Source organism: Heliangelus exortis, chromosome 20, assembly GCF_036169615.1.
Source record: "Heliangelus exortis chromosome 20, bHelExo1.hap1, whole genome shotgun sequence".
In the NCBI taxonomy this organism is placed as follows: Eukaryota; Metazoa; Chordata; class Aves; order Apodiformes; family Trochilidae; genus Heliangelus; species Heliangelus exortis.
Window position 1 is genome coordinate 8,854,801 of NC_092441.1, and position 22,618 is coordinate 8,877,418.

At 39.6% G+C, this 22,618-nt stretch overlaps 1 protein-coding gene across 25 annotated transcripts in view; it reads right to left on the reverse strand.

The window, feature by feature from the left end:
- TNRC6C (trinucleotide repeat containing adaptor 6C) overlaps window positions 1-22,618 on the reverse strand; it is a 100,710-nt gene that overhangs the window by 73,064 nt on the left and 5,028 nt on the right. For 23 of the 25 annotated variants that reach the window (XM_071764272.1, XM_071764296.1, XM_071764293.1 and 20 more), the window contains 2 exons: window positions 9,322-9,421; window positions 7,819-7,840 (listed from right to left, as the gene is read on the reverse strand). In XM_071764272.1, coding sequence (XP_071620373.1) covers window positions 7,819-7,840; window positions 9,322-9,384 — 85 coding nt within the window. In that variant the 5' untranslated portion in view covers window positions 9,385-9,421. Of the gene's footprint in view, window positions 1-7,818; window positions 7,841-9,321; window positions 9,422-22,618 lie in introns of those variants that run through there. The other 2 variants (XM_071764299.1, XM_071764295.1) reach the window with 1 other exon arrangement.

Sequence of the window (22,618 nt, forward strand, 5' to 3'; positions counted from 1 at the left end):
GACATTTTAAGTAGACCTGTAGGATTTGTAAAGTATGGGCTGACACCCTTAACAACTCAGGAAAAGCATTAAAATAATCTAGCAAAGCATGGGGAAGTCAGCAGACAGCCTGGGTTCTCAGTGTAGAGGAATGCCAACACCAGAGAGTCAACAGGAGAACACGAGGTCCTTCAGGCCAAAGGCTTCACACACAGTGTAAAAGAATCAAACAAGTTTAATTTCCTTCATTTTCACAAAATAACCCTCTTCAACACTTGCAGAGTGACTACTCCAAGAGCATGCACTAGTGTTCATCCTTTTCAAGGAAATGATCAAGGAGCATCCAAAACCTGACACTACCTCAAAACAATCATTACCAAACTGAGCTGGCACATTTCCTGATGAACCTCTCTTTGAGCTTATGGTCTGCAGGTCTTGCAGATATTCCATGCAGTACAAGCCTCCTTTAGGCATTAGGATGATAATCTAATAATAGAAAGCTGTCAACATGCTGCAGGTAAATCAAAGGTGATAGGTTTGCGTGGAGAAGGCATCACAACAGTGAACAGTTCTCTATAAATTAATTGTCTAAATGATAAATTCCTTAAGGCAGACAAGAACCTGCCTTCACAGCCATGTTTAAGAACAGTTAAAAGTGAATGACAGACTTTGGCTCAAAAAGTAAAGGGTGGAACAGAGTGGGAAAGCAGGGCAGCTGGGCTGTAATAGCCACTTGCAAGAAAAATCTCAGGCTCTGCTGGGTAGGTAAGAAAGCTCAGAGATGCAGGGTGAGTGCTCCACATATGTTCTATGGACAACAAGAGCAGACAACATTCTATTTATAACTGAACATAATTATGTGATAAACAGACTGCTAGAAGAAAGGAACACAGGCTATTGTCTGAACTGCTGTAATGCCAGAAGTGCAGCAGCCTGACCATTTCACAGACTACATACTTAAAAACATGGCATTAGGCACTGCCCATTACTGGAAAGTCTATCCAAGCAGGAAAGCACACACTGTGGGCAGATAAATAACCATAAAACATCATGCAGTTTGATCATAACTACTGCTATTATCATTGTGTAGCTGTGTTCAAATTTATATTGTAGAATATACAGTTGTCAGCAACTGACCTGGCAGTTGTTTTGTTTTCCAGAATGCAGGCCAGGGATTTAGCTCAGAGGACTTACCACCAAGGGGCATCCTGATAATTAGAGCTAGATGAGAAAAGCCAAACTGGTGGTATCTAATTTGTTCTTATTCTCTCTTCACCCACAACTCTTGCAGGGATAATATCCCAGGCTTGAAATGGATTTGACAATGGACAATGTAAAGGGCCATCTGATGAAAGGATGTAGTTCTACTGCCTTCAAGCAGAGTATCAACCCTTAAAACATTTAAAGCATTTGAAAAATACTTTCAATCAACTGTTTCTAGTGTTAGAAAGCTCCTGTTTTCACCTAGTTTTAAAACTAATACAGTTGAGACTGTTGCCATCCTTAATCTGATAAGCCCAGATCATTTCCTAATTGAGGAAACTGAGAAAAGACAAACCATGTGGAATATCAGAGCAATATCTGTGTGTATTTATATTGTAAGCAAGTCTATAAATTTGCCTGATAGCAAACTACAGCAGAGAATAAAAAATACCTCTGAGGAGTACTAAGAAATATCAAGGATTTCTGACTTGAGCTCTTCCTCACTTTTCCATTCCCAGCTGGGAAACCTGTAAAGTTTCCAAGCTTACAGGCACCCAGTGGGACTGGAGCCATGTAAGTACTTGAGCAGTAAAGCAGCAGCAACTCCAGGCAAAGATGTTGAAGTGCTCTACACCAATTTAGGGGGCTGCTGTCCTATAAATTCAGCTCAGGACAGAAGCACATTAGGAAGAATGTATCTCACATTTTCTGGTTTATTTTCAAATAACACTGAAGTTTTGTGTTTGGTTGGTTTTTTATGATATGTTTTTGACAAAAACCTGAACTAATTGCCTTGGTGCCTCATTGTCTGAAAAGTGTTTATTTGAAACCTGAAGAGTCTACAGCTTCACAAGAGCTACAGGAGCCTTAAACCTTCAGAATTGTTAACCCCTGGTTTCAGAGCGTAGGGTGTCAAGCCCTAACAAACACACAAAAAGACACCAATTCTCAATTCCATGACTTTTCTCTAGTGGACTCCACAACTTTCAACCATCACATCTGAAACAATAAGCAAGAAACCAAAGTTTTTTTCTGTACCAGTTAATTCCAAGCCTCCTAGCTCATTCTTGCTTTGTCTCCTCGAACATGCAAATTTCTCCTCCTGTCTGCTCTCATCTTCCTGTATTTTCTGTTCCTTTTCACCCACTGTTATGGCAGTGACTCTGAAGTAGCTTCATATGCTATTCTTAGTGGATTATAAAATCATGCTTACTTCTGTATCAGAGAAGAGATATCTCAGTCAGTTATAAGAAAAACAAATGCATGTTTGTTTAAAGATACTTGTAACAGCAAACCAACAGCACGATAACGTTTATCAAAAAGAAAACATTTTTGTTATAAAGCTTTGATGTATGGCAACAGGTTATCATTAGGTTATCAAATGACTGCCTATTAAAATCTAATTAAAGAGCTTATTAAAGTGCTCCCCCTCCTTCTGCAGTGATTATTTATGGCACATTTTGTCACTATAGTGTTCACCAGTTCAGTACAAACACAGCACTTAACTAACAAGATGGCAGAGGCACATAATCAGGAAGAAGCCAAACAAATCAAATGAGTCCAAGGTCATAATTCTGTTGCAAGTCATACCTGGTTTGTAGACTGAAACACATTTCCTAACCCTATGTAATAAAATTCTGATGGTTACTATCATAAAAATTTTAAAAAGCTTTTTTTTTTCCTTAAAACACTGTGTTACACACTGTCATAATTCTACTTAAAATACTGATGAGTCTCTAAAGGGGTTACTCTTCCTTTTTTCCTATGGAACCACCACTACTTGTAAAAGCTATCAAAGCCAGAAAGAGCACACTACCAATGTACATAAAACTGCATTTCTCTATAAGCAGAATGGAGTGGAGATTTCAGGAAAGTAATTCAAATCCAAAGGAGTAAAAGCAGAAAGTGTTTAACAGCCCATTTGGCTGTTTAAGTAAAGGATCAATTTAAAACTATGCAACAATCTACACGTTTGATTTGGAAATGAAAACACCTGGCTTTGTAGAAAGGCATGGCACTACTGCCATCCAAACAGAAGTGCAGGGGATGGGATTTTAGATCTTTGGTTCCACCCTATTTTCCTCTTAACTTCCATTTAAAATACAGTTGACCATGTTCCTGCAGATAAAATACACAGCACTGCTTGTACTGTAAAACTGCCATGCAAATTTAGAAAGAATCTGAAGAAAGTGTGCCAACATTTGCAACACCACAGAGAGTTTCTCAAGCAACCACATACTGTTAAATGCTTTCTGTTCTTTTAAGTCCCCCAAAATAAAGTGTATTAAAGCATCTCCTAGGTAGAATAATCTCTCAGTCTGCAGACAACCTTCCTGACTCTGCAAGTTGCCTGTTAAAATGATCATACACTGACAAGTCACAAACAGCCCCAGGAGAGATGAAAGCTCCAGCCACAGACCAGAGGCAGAAGGGAATGATCATTAGGTCAGGATTCACTGTAGCACTCCAGCAGAGGACAGGCAGAGCTGCTGAATTCCAGGATTATTGCAGCTTCTGCAATCCTGCTTCATGTCATAAGCAGTGAGTCAAGGCTCCCCTTTTCCCCTTGGAAAGCCAACTTTTCTTCCTGGGCTCAAGCCATGGACATGGTTGAGACAGATCTGCAAGGATCATGAAGTTCAAAGAGGCAGAGACTGGCCACCTCTGCTTTAAATTAAGGGGGGAAAAATAATTTCCAGACTAACAATTCTAATCAAATCCTTATCAAAGTATTTTCTACATTAGACTTAAGCCAGTCTATTCTTAACTCTTTTACTTATATGTTTGCAGATTTAACACTTACCTTCATTGTAATGCTGGAGGATGGGATGGGTACTTTGCCTTTCAATTACCATGGCAAATATTTGAGTAACAAACCACTTCAGCTGCTTTAAACCATTTTAGGCAGAGTGTACAGAAAGCAGCTGAGATGGGAGTAAAGCAGCTAAGGAACTGCTCATCTGTGTGCTGACTAAACCTGAGGCAAATAATTAGAAGAAAAGCAGGCAGCAAAATGCATTAACCTCATGGTATTTATTACAAGCACGGTTGTCTTAAAAGTCCCCTGTAGTTATTAAGTTACAGCCATTTACCATGCTAGTGCCTATTTACCATCCAGTACAAAACTCCTATTGGTAGTTAAAGCTGGATGTTTTCATTACAAAAGCTTTTATACACAAAGTTTCTTTATCAAGTGTGTATAAACTGGCAAGAGTTTACACATTTCAAATAAACACTAAAAGGCTGTGCTCAATAGCCCTGTTCTCAAAAAAAAAAAAAATTACCAACAGAAGAATAGTAAGGTGGATTATACAATGCACAGCATGCAATAAAAGCCTGTTCATTTCCCACCTCATCTAATTCTGCTGCATTCCTCTCCAACTGAACAGGAAGACAACTTGCATTTGTTTTCAAGTAACTGAGAAATATTTCAGCTACATATCAGCACTTCAAATCTTTTTTTTTTCCTTTCACACATTCCTGACAGCTGTGGCCAACAGTGTATTTATAAAAAGTTCAGCCTAACAAAAAATACTCTGGCAAACAATGTTGCAGGAAAAAAAAAATAAAAAAAAATCAGAAACTGAAGAAGCCGTTATGTAGAGAAGACTTTAAAGAGCTGGATCCTTGTTTAAACAGAAAAAAAAAATATCTGAAGCTGTTTAAACAGACGCAAGAGCTGTGCAAAGGGAGCACTTCCTACCCCTGGACCAGTAACTCCAGAAGCAGCCACATACCTTCCCTCTATTGGTGGAAATCCATGTTTATTTTGGAAGGGATTTGTGCTCCACATCACCAATGGGAACATTCAGCTCTGTCTGAGGCCTCAGAGCAGTATTTAGCTGACAACACACCACAAACACCCACAGGAAACCTCTTTCCTCCTCACTCCTTTCTCTTTCCTGAGGCCTCACCAGCACCTGACCCTGCAAGAGCCAGCACCATGGTACAGCAAATTACAGAGATACAAAGCACAGGAGGTAATTGCTAGATAGGGTAACAACTACATGTCTGCCCTTATGCTAGAGAAGTGGAAATCTTAACTAAAAAACTTCAAGAGCCTTATTGACAGCACAGAATTAGGAAAACATAAGGGCTAACCTTTCCTACAGCTTGTCCAGTCCTATCCTAGCAACTTGGACTAAGAGGCCACCTTCATAAATAGGGCTGGGGGCTAATAAGAAACAGCAGAAATATTTTTTTCCAGTCAGCTGGAAAACAAACTGAAACCCCCTTCCATATCACATACAGCTGTACAATTAATTTTGCTGCAGTATGATCCAAAGGGTGTGAACATCTCTCACTGCTATGGCAACGCAGTTGCAGAATTAAATGACACATGTACAGAATGAAGGATTTTTTTTTTTCTAAATTACCACAAGTAACTACCACATTTCTAAAGAGAACACAATCTGGCTATAATAAAATTCTGCAAAAGATTCAGGCCCCAGCCTTAATATACCCTGCATGCAGCCAGTTCACTGGCTTGTAGTGCCATCCTGTCTTTAAAATGACTTGCTGCATACAAGATATGAAGTAAGATTACTAAATTCAATAATAATCCCCAGGTTGCCTTTTAGTTCTAGTAGTATTTGTCACTCAACCTTGAAAATGTTATCAAAATAAAACAGTTGGTGCAGTACTGTATTGAAGTTTACAGTCAAATGTAAGAGAATAGAATCAGAAAGAGGAAATAAAACTTTCCCATGGACCAACCTTAAAAGCAACGAGTAGCTGCTTGCCAAAGGCAATTAAAGGGTTATCCCTATGACTCTAAATCACCACTAATTCTTGCACTGAAAATGAACAGGAGAGGTTTGGTTTCTCTACAGGTCAGGTCAACTGTTTCCACTGAAATTTTACTATCAAAAGGTACATTATTGCTTCCTGACAGATGCAACAACAAAAGCCAGGACTGATTTATCTTTAGCACAACTACCTTGTTTTATTGTTGTGTCCTTCCAAATTCATACTTTATAGCAGTAGCCCAGGATGCTTAAATACAAATATAATGGACAAAAAAACAAACAGATGGAGAAAAGCAGTCCTTAAGTTTGAAAGAAATGAACTCTCAGGTGCACCTGAATAACTGGAGTTAGCATGCTACTTTTAAAAAAGTCTTAAACTTGACATTTTCAAGAAATTCAATAAAAAGTTGTCACAACAAAGACAGAAATAATATACCACAGAGGAAAGCAGAAGGCACAGTGTTTCAATATTACCAGAAATAAAGCACTACTGCATTATCAGAGGAAAATGAACTTAAGTTACTTTGACAGTAAAAACATCTGCCATTGAATTACAGTATTAAAAAGTCATTATAATACATTATGGAACAGGGAAACCTTTTCACATAAAACTGAGCTGATTCAGGGAACAAAACACGTAGTACTGTGGAAACTCCACTTGGATAGAAAATTCTCTGGTTTATGTTAATTGCAAATTTTTCATGTACTTAAGATTTTGAGGGGCTTAGCTACTTCTGCTACCTTCTCCTCCTGAAAGCAAAATCCACTGTTACAAACTAACTGAGATCTTACAGGGCAGATGCAGCAGAATTCAGATTCTAATTTTCTGGTTTCACACTTTTTACAAAAGAAACATTTGGAAAGAATGGACAGTTTCAATAAATTACTTGTGGCAGTTTCTTCATCGTGTAGTTAGACTTGATTTTTCTGAATTCAATATTACTGAAGCAATACTTAATTTTTGCTGTATAAATTAATAAAAAGTGTTTGAAACATAAGTTGTTTTGTCAACCCCATATGTTAGGCTTGGCTCTTCTCTAATTCCCAGTCTTTGGGAATCTGGGAAGCTCTACTTGTCTGTCACCTAATTACCCAGCAATAAATAACAGTGCATGTTAACTCATTCAGAAGTGTTCCAGGGCCCTGAGTTCTGTGTGGTGCCATGGAAATCAAACAACAGAGTACAGAAAATTACTAATAAATAACTACAGTACATAAAATAACTGTAAAATAACAGTTGCACCAAAGAGGCATTACCTCAACTCTCTTCCTTGGGGTTTTTAAGGCCACAGCTTCATTAGCATTTCTCCTAGGAGCTCACTGCCCCAAAAAGAAGAATGCCTTGCATATCTCTGCTGCTTCCTAGACCATGCTGCAAGCCAATTAAATTCACTTATCAAGAAGAAAAAACACATGGAAAGAAAAAAACGTGGTGGTAGTGGGGGGAAACAGCTTCCTTTTAAGTCCAAAGAATTGGGTTTTGCCCCTAAATTGAGCTGAATTGTGCACTCAGGGAGAGATTTACCTTTCTGGCAGCAATTAGTTATTTTTTAAATAGATAAATAACTCCTAGCAACTAAATGGAAAACTACATCTGTCCTGATGTTAGGGAAAAAAAACAAAGGTGATAATGTTATGTTTCACAGGAATTTAATCCATGTATTCTTGTCAAAAAGTTGTCACACAATACTCAGCAAGATAAGCAAAGAAAAAGCTTATGCTGAGAATCAACATGTAGTCAGCTCCTCCAACAAAACAAAAACCAGAACTAATCCTACTAAGATAAACTTTCTCCATTAAAAATATGCAAAAAATAAGAAGTACAAGCACATTATTTAAACAAACTTACAAAAATACCAAATGGTTTACAAAGAATAAATGAATTTACCTTTGGTTTTTTGTTCAGCAGCCTGAAAGAAGAAAAGAACAATACAAAATCAACTATTTTACAATATTTGAAATGATACTTAATTATAGGGCTGTAGATCTAACTTTTTGCAGAAACTCCTTATATAAATCAAACTTTAGTGGCAACTAAGGACTGAAAAAAATGTTAATGTAACTCCATGTATTAGCAGTGGAAAAATGTTGAACACCCTTCTCTGACTGAAGCCAAAAGCAGATGATGTGCCAGTACCAGACGTGCCAGCACCCATCTACCCACCCAGTCTTCCACCACTTGAGGTTCAGAGCCTTCCAGAACCTGACAGTACAATTTGGAACTTTTGAATGCTCAGCAGAATGAGCTTCCATGAATCTGTCCAGTACCTCTGTGAATCCAAACATGCTTACACAGATTAAATGCATGTTTTGTGTAGAGTCACCTTTTTTTGTGTGTTGGGGTGTTTTGGTTTTTTTAAGTCTGTTTGGAATCTACCTGTTTTTTAAAACTATGCCTAATTTTGATACTGGAAAAGCCCAATCAACTACTGGAAAAGCTCAGTTCCTCTCAACTTCCTAAGGGTCACTGAAGATTAAACCTAACTACATAATCCAGAAAACAAGGCAGGAGAAGACAGACCACAGCAAATACCCAACAGCCTTGGAATCCAGAGTCACTTCAGTCCCAGTTGAGACCAATCCTGTTAACTCTGCATTGCCACTGACAAGGAAGGTTCACATGAGAGCTGGGAGATGAGCAGCTCAGCATCAGGGGATGGTCAGCAGCCTGGGGAAGAGAGGTTCTCCTCCCCCTCTATTCTGCATTGGTGAGGCCACACCTGGAGTATTGTGTCCAGTTCTGGGCCCCTCAGTTCAAGAAGGACAGGGAAGTGCTTGAAAGAGTCCAGTGCAGAGCTACTGAGATGATTAAGGGAGTGGAACATCTCCCTTATGAGGAAAGGCTGAGGGAGCTGGGTCTCTTTAGTTTGGAGAAAAGGAGACTGAGGGGTGACCTCATCAATGTTTTCAAATATGTAAGGGGTGAGTGTCAGGGAGATGGAGTTAGGCTTTTCTCAGTGGTGACCAGTGATAGGACAAGGGGTAATGGGTGTAAATTGGAGCATAGGAGGTTCAAGTTGAATATCAGAAAAAATTTTTTTACTGTAAGGGTGACGGAGCCCTGGAACAGGCTGCCCAGGGGGGTTGTGGAGTCTCCTTCACTGGAGACATTCAAAACCCACCTGGACACGTTCCTAGGGGATGTACTCTAGGGGGCCCTGCTCTGGCAGGGGGGGTTGGACTAGATGATCTTTCCAGGTCCCTTCCAACCCCTAGGATTCCATGATGATTCTATGATAGCTGCTTCTGCAGAGATTTTCTGCCCACAGCCTCAAAGCTGACAGGACTGCTCCCTTGTCAGAATTATTCACAGAAAAAAAGGCTGCAGACCCAGTATCTACACTTTGCAGGTAGCAGTGAAAGTAGAATTTTACAAAGAACGTGAACAAACCTTTTTCTGAGCACCTTCCTTCTTTTTCTTTTCTTCTTGCTTTTTCTTTTTCTTTTCTTCCATCAAATGTTTCTCTTCTTGTGTTTCTTGTTCTTTCTCCCTGGTAAGAAAAAGGTTGGAAAGAACTTTTCAATAGGATGAATAGGAGGAAGGTAAATAACCCATGGTTACATAGCCAACTTTTTATATCTCCTATCAAAAGAAAGCTGCTTCTAATGCTATAATAAAAACATTTTTTAAAAGCTATTTCAAAATCAAAACTAATGACAAATAAAATAGTAGGCAATGAAAATTCAGCAGGAATATATTTTATTTGGAACGTTTTTAAAAATTTAAAATAATAAAACCCAAGTAATTAATGTAACTTGTAATGGCTTCAGCAGCTCTGACTCACAATACACCTTAAAGATCACAAGCAAGTACATTATTTTCCAACTATTTATCTTTTTTATCAAAACACAATACTGTAATTATTTCTCACATGTATCAATTTCATCCTCAAGGAGTTGTAAACTAAGGCCCAGATGAATTCAAATGCTCATCTCATACAATCTAGCTGAAGAATTTGCACAAATGCAAAACAAGAAAGACTGTTGCAGTTAAAATTTGGTTAAAATTTAGCATAAGGTGACCCAAACCAGGAAGATGATATACTTGACACCTCACTCCCAAGCTTTCTTTGTCCACCACTGTAATCCATGGTTACAACAATGAACCCCCAACACCCTTCCAAATAAATTCCAAAGATAATAATATTTTTATTCTCTGTAACTATTTTATCTTCCTTGACAGCTCTTTTAAGTCCTGATCATTTATCCAGACTACAGATCATCTGAGATTACTCCAATTCTGATGGGCTGAAACCATTACAATTATTATTACTATTCTATTTTATGTCTTCTAATTATTTATAGAGATCACTTGTAGGCTAACTTATTATTGCTTTCCATTCAACTTGCTAAAGCCTGAAGTCCTCCTTCCTTACAACTACTTTTTTTTTTGTTTGTTATTAAAAAGGTCTTTTACCAAGTCTGCACATTCTTACGTGGTTTTCCTTTTATAAAAAAGGAATACTCTACTCAAATTTTTGGAGAGTTGGGTCATTCTGGGGTTTGGCTTTTTCACTGCAGATGCTTTAATGTTTACAGAGACCCTGCACAGAGCTCCAGACTAAACCCAAAGCAGTTCCCCTTTCCTTGGGTTCCCCAAAACAATAAACATCACAGCAAGCAATTCAGAGGTCTCAACAGAGCCCTTTTAGAAACTTTACAGCACAGGAGTGACAGATATGGCAGGATCCAAAGTCTGGGAGAGCAGTTTGAGGTCAGACACATGTGGAAGTGAGTGATGCCCAAGTGGAGGTCAGGACATCTGAAGGGACATGGGGTACCTGTATTTTCAATGCTTCAATCACTATGTCATGACCAAAAAACACATCCCCTGCATGACCACTCAACTTCATCCCTTTTTTGTCTTAAAGCAAGTGAATGAAACAAGTCAGTGCAAAATGAGAAACCTTTTGGTTTCCTCTTGCTAGTAGTACTTCAGAAATCCCATAACACGACTGCCATTCCAGAACACCACAATTACACTGAAATCTCTCTTAATAGTCAGGGAAGTATTGAAAAAAGAAACCCAAACAACAATCCTTAAACCCCAAACCAACCAAAATACATCACCAGCACTTCACTAAATTTGCAGAATTTATTGAATCTATGAAAGTATATACTTCTCAATTTTCTTCTTAGGGCTTTTTTTTTTTTTTCTTTTGAGTACCTTTTATCACTGCTAAAGTCTCACCCCTTACATTGGACTCCACTATGAACTTCTCTATTTCTGGTCTTTCTGTCCTCTAAAGCTGATTGCTTTGACATTTCCCAAGCACTGATGTTATTCCCTCCCTTGTGCAGGTAACTCAAGGTCAGATGATTTTCTCAGAATTTTGCTCCATTAAAAAAAAATCTTATTTTATTACCATATTATCCTATCCATTACAATATAAGAGGCAGAGGTGCCACTCCTAGGGGAAACTTGCTTGGTTTTGGTTGTGAGTTTGGGTTGTTTTGGTTATTTTTTTTTTTCTTTCCAAGCTGAAAATAGCCTCAAATTAACTCAGAAAATGATACCACATTTTTTAACAGAGTTCAATTTTCATAACTGATTTACATAATGACACTTCTGAATACATGTGCTTTAAATAGGCTTAAAATAGAAATAAAGCTCCAAGTGGCCTCTCAGATGGCAACTCTTGCTGTCATTTCTAGGCAGAAATTAGTCATCTAAGTAAAACAAAAGGAAAAAAAAACAAAACACTGCTATATAAAGTTTATGTTGTCAAAGGCATATGTTGCAGGTTTACTTCTAATTTATTCTTTATTACAGGAAATACACTAAAAAAATTATGAATACAAAGCTCATATGATTTAAAACAGAAGCATCTTAGAGTATCCTTGTAGGAATTTGCCTTCTTCATCCATCCAGATCTTGTGTATCAAAATCCTAAGGGATTTTTCTGAGCAGAGAGGAAAAAGTCTTACTAGAGTATCAAGAGCTGTTTTTAAAGATTGCAATTAGCTTATTAAATCCAAACCTAAAGCAAAGTTACTTTTCTAGTACACATTCTTAGAAGCTTTCTCTAGATAGGAAAGCAACAGAAAAGACAGCTCATGGTCAGAGAAACTTTAGAACTATGGCTCTATTCTAACAGTGCCTATTGCACAAAGGCTTATTAACCCCCTAAAAAAAAACACCAAAAACCAACATATACTGATTTTTTTAAGCCAAGACATTCAGTTTTCTTGTTGGTATCAGCCACTGGATTGCTTTCACATCTGAAGTCACAGCTGGTAATTTGAATTAGCAGTGATGTGACATTCTAACAAGATTTTGCAATGTGTCTTTTGGGAATATCACATTCCTAAACTTCAAGCAGAGTCTGTCTGTGTTATTACATGCAAGGTTTTCAGCCCTACAGTGGTTTATAGTACAGAAGTCCCTGCAATAGCTGACACACAGGGCCCTGGCTCTCTTGTCCCTGATGTGACACAGCCCCAAAACTAACATCTAATGAGTTTTTTTGGTGTATATTTAAGACACTGAAGGCTTTTCCACACTGGATAACTGCTTGGAATACCAACACAATCCAGCATTCTGAATCTTGGTCTACAGATGTCATTGCCTTGTTTAAGCCAACAAAAGAGTAGCTCCCATAGCTTAATTGTAGAATCTTGTTCCTCTAATTCACATCCTACTTTATGCTGGAAAAACCTCCCTTGCTGGCTGTGAAAGTTGCTGTTGCTGACAGAAATCCTAGAGATTGCCTCTAATTGCTTAAGTACTGCTCAGGTTTTGACCCCCTCCACCACACACCAGGGCATCACACATTCCTGATCAGATGTTTTCCCTCACAATGATGATGAGAGGGGAAAATGTCCAAATTCTTCAAAAAAGAATTTTAAGGAACTGACAAATTATCACCCCAAAGCAGGCTACAAAAGGAGGCTGAGAGGGTTTTTTGGAAGGAAGTAGGAGTGCCACACATGTGATAAAAGAGGATCTGGACAGCATAAACATGGAACACCAAGTAACCATCTACAGAGTTCTCAAAATCCAGTATCATACAGTTCCAAATAGAATTTAGGGAAAAAAAGTTACTGTAAGTTCTTTGAGATTTGATTCTAAATGGTAAGAAACAAGTGGCTGAGATCATGAAGGCAGAAAAGCAGCCTGAGGGGTGGCAATGAAATGGAATGAAAAAGTAACAAAATGAAGAGTAGTGAATCCTGGCAAGGCAGGTTTCAGGACAACTGAAAAACCTGTCACACAGGGAGAGACAGGAATTGGTCCTTGGAAGCTGCAAAAATCTAAAGAATCCAGATACTGTAGGGTATAGAAGGAATAGTACACAAAGCAAGTGGTCACCGTATCAGCATCAGTCCTTGTCTTCACAACTACAACAGATAAACAAAAAGTCCACATCTGCCTATGGCTAATTTTGGTTTTTTACCTCATCCTTATCTGGCCCAGCTCTCTGTGACCTTTCTAGAGTAAACACTGGTGCAGGCAAGGAGCTGGTGTGACTTCAAGAAGTGCCAGCTTTTTTCCCTTGGTATCGAGGCTCAGCTATGAATCAACACGAGTCAAGCTGGTCCCTCATTACAGACCCTCCAATCACCTCAAAATAGAAAGAAGCACACAAAACTAGGTCAAATAAATCAGTATTGAAAAAAAAAAAACCAACCCAAAAAACCAACCACCCAACAAAAAAACCTCAGCACAAACACATGAGGACAAAAACGAGGAAGACCAAAACCAACCAGTTAGCATTGTGCATATAAGTAACTATAAAACAACCTTTAATACCCACTAATAAACAAGAGCAAATACTAGTTTTGATACTCAGTGGGAAAGGGAGACCACTGACAGATGACTCTAGGAGGGCTGAAGTGATAGGACTTTTCTTGCTGCTTTAGCCTTCCCTAAAGAGGTCAGCTGGGAACAGATGGCCAAGAACCATCTGAACCCGTGCTGAGCCCCCAGATGATGACAGCTTCCCAGAGGGATTTCACAGAGCTCTTCCCTGCACAGGGAGGCTTTGCTCCAAGCTGGTGGCAGGGGCAGAAAAAGCAGGATCTCTACCACCAACTCCTGTGATGCTGCATTCTGGCTTTTTCACCCCAAAGGGATGGATGGTGAACTCAGCTCCACACAAGAATCACCAAATGTGTGAAACTCAACCTCAGTGCCTTTTCCCCAAATCTGGGAAGGAAGAACTAGCTGCAACTAAATGTTTTGCTAGCATTTCAAATAGGAAATCAGGCCAGCACAACTAAGAACAGCTTAAGAAGTCCCAAGAGAAATTAGATGTGTTTCTACAGGCTGGGACTGATGTAATTTACCATAAGAACAATTGTGTCTAAGTCATTACAGATTACCATAAAGAATCAGCAGAAGATGGATGGCACTCCAGAACCACAGCAAATGGCAAAGTTTGGGTGCAAAATTTGTTCCTATAGGGAGTCATAAACCAAGTTTGCTGAGAGTCTTTGTTTGACCTCAATTTATAATTTATTAATCCCATGCTTTGGGGTTTCTAGCTGCCAGATTATGCTCCTGTCCTGCACTTGTCACTTCTTAACACATTATTTGTCTTGACAGGGGATTCCTCCCTTACCTTGAAACATCAAAATATAATCCACTGGGAACAGCCGTGGGCCTGGTACTCTGATGCTCCCACTATCTGGTCAACTTATCTTGAAGTGACCACTAATACTACTCTTGCCCTTGATCTTTCCTTTTACTGCACCATACAGCTGTGGCTTTAAGTCTTCTTTTATATTTTTATTAATTTGATTTGTCACAGAGCACTGGTAGGTATCTTCAGGTCTAAGCTGCTCTGTGGACCCTTCTCTACTGCTGCCTGTAATTGTGAGAGATTAGACTTAATCCCTAAATTCTCCCTTCCAGGCTTTCTTTAAATCACACTTGACTAAGGTGCAAGACATGTTCAGACAACTTCATTCACTACTGAAATTTGTGCAGAAGCAGAATGTAGCTCACGTTTAAAGACACCCAGGAACACTACACCATTAGTTGAGAATGGGATGTGAAAAGCAGCATGTTTAATTAAAATAGCTTCCTGAAACTGCAGGAAGATTTTAGGTTGCCCAGAGACTGGATTAATAATCTTGCTCTTACGACCTGGAAAATAGAACTTCCATGATTAGAAGAAAAAGAGTACCTGTGTTGCACACCTTGTCTCCAGGCTGCCTCTCCAGCAGCAGTACACAGTGTTTTTCACATGTCATTCTGGATTATTGGGTAAAGAACAACAAAACACTGGCCAGACCTCTCAGACTGTTTACAGCACGACCTAAACTCTTGTCAGAGGTTTCCAATCCACCCATTGTTAACTTATTGTGACCTCACTTTATACAAGATAAAAGAGTTCTGAAGTAAATGAGATGAGAACACACAGCAAGACTAGAGAGTTACTCTCATTCAATTCAAGATTTTTTCCACAAGCACCCTGGCCTGGCCTTGTCTGAGCCTCTGCTGGTTGATTACCAGTCATTAGAAGCAAGAAATGAAACTGAAGAAGAAAAAGCCTTTATAAATTAAGAAGACATTTAAACTGTAAGTGGTAAATCAGACATCTGAAGTTTGAAGAATCCATATTTGAGCAGTGCCCAAGTCCCAGTGTGTGTCTGTTGGGTTTTTAGGTTTTTTTGTTTTCATCTCCAGTCTTCCTTTTGTTCACTTTCTCCTGGATTGTTACCAGAGACAGATGGCAGACTAATGAGAGGACTGGAGTACTAAGGAGAACATTTCAGGAGGTGGATGTTACATCTTCATTACCAAGCAGTGCAGACCAACAGGAGCAGGTCCAAAGGAGGGCAACCCAGCTGGTGAAGGGACTCGAGCACAGATCCTATGAGGAGAGGCTGAGGGAGCTGGGGGTGTTGAGGCTGGAGAAGAGGAGGCTCAGGGGAGACCTCATCACTCTCTACAACTCCCTGAAAGGAGGTTGGAGCCAGAGGGGAGTTGGGCTCTTTTCCCAGGCAACCCTCAGCAAGACAAGAGGGCACAAGAGGTCTCAAGTTGTGCCAGGGGAGGTTTAGGTTGGACATTAGAAAGAATTTCTTTCTGGAGAGGGTGATCAGCCATTGGAATGGGCTGCCCAGGGAAGGGGTGGATTCTCCATCCCTGGAGATATTTCAAAAGAGCCTGGATGTGGCACTCAGTGCCATGGGCTGGGAACCACGGGGGGAGTGGATCAAGGGTTGGACTTGATGAGCTCTGAGGTCCCTTCCAACCCAGCCCATTCTGTGATTCTATGATTCTATGAGTGGCCTGGCAGAGCAAAACTGTCAGTGCAGAGGACCTGACAGCCATAATTCCCCATTCCAGGTGATCCCCCTGTGCTGAATACTCACTTGCAGAAGGAAAGCATTAGGGTTGAACACCCTTGGAGCACATCATCCAGTGGAGTTTTACTGAAATGGAATAAAGCTGTTGCTCCTACATAATTCCATCAAAACACAGTGACTTAAAACAATCAGAGGGTTTGCTTAAAGGTGAAACTCCTGTCCCACAGGTACAGCACCTCTTTGGTGGAGGGGTTGCTCTCTGCAGAGCTCTCTGCAATCTATCACAGGCTCCAGATTCAGGTGCAACTGAAGTGGTTGGTAGGGAAATCCAGCTACAGGGTAGAGCACTGCACACAAAACCTCACCCTTGGATAATTTTCAGGCACAAAGCATACCAGCATTTACACCCTCAGCCTGCTAAGAAAAACAAACCAAAAAAATCCAAACCAAATACACACAAAAACCCAAACAAATAATAATAAAAACAATACAGAAAACCCAAACACAATTAACAATAACTGCAAAAGGCTTGCGTTACATTCACCCCTCAAAGAATGCTATACAAGCAACAAGAAATAGGCTATAAACAACATCTCCCCCAGCAAACATGGACAGACTCCTCTCTTGGAAAACTGAGCTACACACCATGAAGAGTGCAGATTCACTTTCACAGCACTGATGATATTTACCAGCAGTTGCTGTAGCATCTGGTCCAGAGTTCTCCAGTCTTCCTAGGACTTAACACACAAAGGAAAACAGCTTTGGAATCCAGTAGCCCAGCAAGTTTGTCTCTTTCCAGATAGTACATTTGTTATTTTTATATCTGCAGCTACTTAGATGATAACAGCCCTGTGCCAACGGAGGCAAAGCCTCACACTGACAAATTGTTCAACCAAGTATCACCCACCAATTGACCTAGAAGCAGGAGCAACCTATGGACAAGTTTCTGGCTCAAATTACTCAGCTGGCTTTGAAGAACATGTCAGAGGAGAGAGCAACTGCTTCCTGGGACAGCTGCCCAGGGACACTGCCAAGTAGGAGGCCAGGAAATGGGCTGCCCAGGGAGGGGATGGATTCTCCATCCCTGGAGGTTTTTAAGAAGAGACTGAATGTGGCACTGAGTGCCATGGGCTGGGAACCACGGGGGGAGTGGATTAAGGGTTGGAGTTGATGATCTCAGAGGTCCTTTCCAACCCAGATGATTTTGTGATAGTGGAACAGGAGTAAGAGCCACACAGGATGTTTTGCCACACAGCAACTTGCCCATTGTAAGAGCTGAAGACCAGGCTGGTACCCTCACACAGCTCATGCTACATGGCACAACCTACAGACTCAAAAAGCAGGCAGCAGAGATGATGCTGAAAGCAAATGTATATGATGGTGGCTTTCTACTTATCCTGGGGAGAAGGTGGTGCCAATGCATCCTCAACAAAAGGCACCCAGCAGCCACAGCTGTACCATCCACTGCCACATTCCTGAGTGGCTCCACTGTAACTAAAAAGGCAGGGAAGGCGAGCTCTGGAAGAAATACCTCTCCTTTAGGTAGCATTCCTGCCACAGGCACAGTAGAAAAAAGCATCTGCACTGCCTTCACTCCAGCCCACAGGCAGGAAAACTGTGTCTAAGAATAAAACCAACACATCTCAGCAACACAGTGAGTAGCAGACACGTTACCAGACATGCACATGTCACTCGGCTTAAACACAGAGCTGAGATGTTCTCCCGAGGTCCCTTCCAGCTTGAGTTTTCCTATGGTATTAAAATTGTTTCAGATGTGTGGCAGAAGCCTGCAGAAACCAGCTTCAAGGAAGATGACATCCCCCTGCCATTTCAGTACCCAGATCTCCAGCTGTAACTGGCAAGTGGCACCTGAGAACCCAGGTGCAGGACACTGCTGCAGCCCCAGAGCCCAGAGTCTCAGGGAGAGAAACACAGATTGAGGAGTTACAGGTATTAAAAAAAATAAAAACACAAAAAAAACCAACAAAAAAAAAGATTCTCCCTGGTGATGTAGAGAGGTCAGAATGTTTAAATTATACCTGCTCCCAGATACAGCCATAAGTTGGAGGAATGCAGAGCTCCCGACACAACAAAGCAATGTAAGATGAAAAAGGGAAAACAGATACCAACTCCTTATTGTAGAAACCACAAGGGAAATAAATTCACAGGGGATATGAAGACTTCTGTTTTCTGTAAAGTGTTTATTCTTTTTAAAGATTTCAGAACACACAAACCCATAATTTACTATTCCTGCGTTTTAAAATTTGCTGAGTGAGCTCATTGAACATTCAGGTTTTTTCTTCAAGTTTTCCAAATACCATTCTATTTAAAGGCACTGTGAATAGGGAATTCAATTTATCAAATGAATGAAAGAAGAATTCTTAGCAGGAACCCTGGTGAGCTAATCAAGAGTCACAATAAAATGTCATGGGCCCTGGAATTCTCTGCAGGAGGTTAACACCAAATTTGATCCGAGTCAAGGAAGACAAAACATACTATAGATTAATGAACTGTACTAAAAGTTGTGCACTGCAGACATGTGAAAGTTTAAATAGAAATGGAAAAAAATCTACTTGTTTTGTTCACTTTTTACATACTTGTAGTGTTTAACCACAAAATTCAAAATGCTGCCTGTCACGATCATTACATGCAACTTCAAAATAATATATTTGAGGTAACTTAGTTTTTGTTCTACTGCATCTCCAGCTGCAATGATGTTCTGAAAATTAATCACCATTAATTTAAGTCATATAAGAAATCCCTATATTCCTCTGCACCTATCTTTAGGATGGAAACTGAAACCACAGAATTCAGAAAGACTGTTCTATTCTAGAATACCAAAGGAAACAAAGGTCAGAGCTAGCACCCTTCCCTCCACAAATCAAGCAGAGTTTAAAGGATTAACTCTGCATTGCTGAAAAAGTAATCCTTATTCCCATTCAGTTCATCAGGTTTCCAAGTTCCCTTTCCTCCACTTCACTTTCCATAGTAACCAGCTGCAGTAAATACCATTTTGGAAACCAGTTTAGGATCAATTATGATCTTTGTAATAACTGTTTTATGCCTTCAGTTAAGCCCACGAAATGCCCAGAAGAGAAAATATTCTCAGAAATATACCCAAAATGTCTCCCAGGATATTATCAGATCAGTAGATGCAGACAGAATTCCAGAAAGATGACCTTTTACTGATAAGAAAGATGGGGGATGGATGGGGTTAGAGGAGACTATCACTGTTGCAGATAAAACAGATTACATCTATCACTCTGGGTTACTTACTACAAACACATGGGGGTTTGCAATATTTCACCCAGAAATTTGTGATGAACATTTCACCTTCCCAAATACAAGAGGAAAAAAAAAAATAAAAAGGGAAAAAAAAAAAAAAGCAGAGGGTCTTTCTAAAGCAAATAATTATGTTCTAAAGCAAATAATTATGTAAGCATCCACCCAGCAGAACCATTGCTTTACTCAATAACCACATGCAAGTGTGGTAGCACAATAAAGACTGACAGCACTAGGTAAGGGACTGCTGGTGTCCAGGGAGACTTAATTCACTCGGGTCATGCTTTTCAAAAGTGAAGGATTTCTAAAAGTTTGATTAGAAGAATAGAAAAAGTAAAAAATGCACATCTCTCAAGCTCCACTATGTCCTATTTAACATCTCTCACCTGAAACAGCACAGAGACTTTCCTCAAGAGCAGTAATTCTATAATAGAGACAGGCCAAGTTGATTTCCACATCTGGATCAGACAAATATTTTATCATGATCACACTAGAAAATGATAGCATCTAGATTGCTACCACCAAGCTGCTCTTCATTATCAGAAGATGCTGCATTTTCCATTTTTTTAAAAGCTTGAAGAGATAAACATATACCTCTTTAGAGTTTACATCAGCTAATGCTATAGAAAGAGAAACCAGTTTCATAAGCAGGAAGATGAAGAGGTATGTTATGAGCAGATGTGATGAGCATTCTTATGCCACTAGGTTATTTTTAATTAACAGCAATTTTTTTTGCAGCATCACAAAGCAAGAATGAATACTACACACTTATGGTATTACAGCCATGACACCATGAGGGGCTAAAAATGATTAGATTTGCATGATTAGATTAGATTGTAACATCTTTCTTTACACAGCCAGGAAACAAGAGAAACTTCAAATGAAGCATCCATTTCAAAGCTGAAAAAATGGGGGGGGAGGGGGCAGGAAATCAAACAACAGAATCATTGGAAGCAAATCTCCTATTTGTTAAGTAAGCTTATGTAATGCATTAAAAACATTGAGAGTAGAGGAAAGTGCATAACCACAGATAGAATGATGGTAGCAAAGAGGTAATGAGGAATCCTCATAGCCAACAGCTCTTTGCAGTGCTAGTAAAGTTTTCATCTTTACATTCCATATGAAATACCATCTTCAGTACCCAAATCTTCTCTCAGATGTTATGAACATACATTGAGTTCAAGCAAAAACATAAGCAATACCAAATACTACTGCCTGTGCTCTTCTTTTAATGACCTTGCTAGAAAATATAGCAAAATAAAAATCCATATATTGTGTATATGTACATTTTGGGGGGTTTGTTTGATCAGGTTTTTTGCATCCTCACTGAACTGCTTACCAGTAACCAGCTACTGTTTAGCATCAGCCATGGAATCCCAAAGAACTGAGAGACCTGAGAATCCCAGACTAGAGCACAACAGAGCTGACACAACACAGATATCTGCTGAGCTTAAAATAGACTTGGCAGAAGTGAGTTGGACCTAACAATCAATATGTGTATATACTGACCACCCAGAATGGGCTCCAAGCCTCTGAGTATTCTGTATCCCCCCAAACAAAGCAAAAAAGCTCTCCCACTTCTCATCAGGAAGCCTTCAAAGGCAGTATGAGAGAAAAAACCTGAAGTTCAAGCAGAGAGCATGCAGACAGAACACAGGAAGGGGAAAAAAGGCAGGAAAACAACACATTGAACCAAAAACCAGATATGCCATTCTAGGAAACTGCAAGATCATAACAAAGGCACTTGCCACTATCCCTTCTGAAAGTCATCACGGGAAAACATGCACAGACCCCACTGTGGAGAAGCTGGGGGAGGGAGAAGAATGGCTCAGCCTCAGGAAAACCCCCACAGGCAGACTCTAAACACTTCATAGCCCAGGGTGGATTTTTTCTTGCAGTGGAGGGGGTGGTGGTGTTGTTATCTTTTCCTAAATGAGCCTATGGCTGGTAGCTGCATGATAACTATTTTGAGACCTATAAACATATTTTTCTCTGGGGTTTAATTACCACAAAGGATGCCAATCGATTTGACAAGTCAATCTTTCTCTCAAATTAAAAAAAAAAAAAAAAAAAGTCTCATTCTCTCACAATTCAGAGCTTACTGCTAAAAAAGCCCTAATAGCCAGGGGATGAATACTGGCAATTTTTAATAAAAAGCAGTAAGCAATTGTTAACACTTCTCATAGGTGAGCTTCTGATTTTCTGATTGAAACTGAAGTCAATGTGCACCCCATTTGCAATTTTTTTTAAAATGGATGCACATTTCAAACCCGAGAAAAAGCAAGCTGCAGATAGCTGTTTATTACAAATGACTTCCACCTCCACAGCCCTCAAAGGCAAACTATAAAGCTGTGTGCAAAGCCAGACAATCTGGGCATCCAGCCATAAAACATCACTGCTGCAGCACAGATAACTGTTCTCACTCTCAAGCCATCCTTAGCTGGAAACCCACGGGGAAGAGCTCCAGAAAGCAGAGCTCACTACCAGCAAAGCTTCTGATATTTTATGAGCTTGAATTACAACTAAATTCAAGCCCTCAACATTGAAAAATTACAGTGCTAATTCATAGCCGGGGCTAAAACCAAAATTAACCCAGATTTTTGATGCTTGGCACCCTGAACCAGAAGACTTAGGAACAGCTATTTTTTCCCAGATGTCTTTGGTGAAAGCAGCTTTTATATTGGGATGAAGAGATACATGAAATTTGAAAAATAATAATAATAAAAAAGAATCAGCTGCGTATTTTAAAGTACTGCTGCATTTTATGCAAGTGACATATTGCTGATACAATCTTAGGGGGCACTGTAACTATTCTGTGCCAGAGGAACTTATTGTTATTATCAAATTCAGACATTTTCAACTCATGAAGGTGGTTTTAAAACAATTGGGTGACCAGCTGGGAAACTGCACCTAGTGAGTTTCAGAAAAAACAACTGTATCAGAATCCACAGTGAAATTAATCATGACTAAGTAATTATAAAATAAGTACCTCTACAGCTCCTAATTAAGATGTAAAACCAAACCGTGCTTTTTGTAGAAAATTTTCCATGAATAGCTCAGATTCCTAAAGGAGGCTCAAACAATAGTTTGATTCCTCTGCTTTCAGACATTAAGAATAACCACCTTTCATTTTACCACTAGCATTT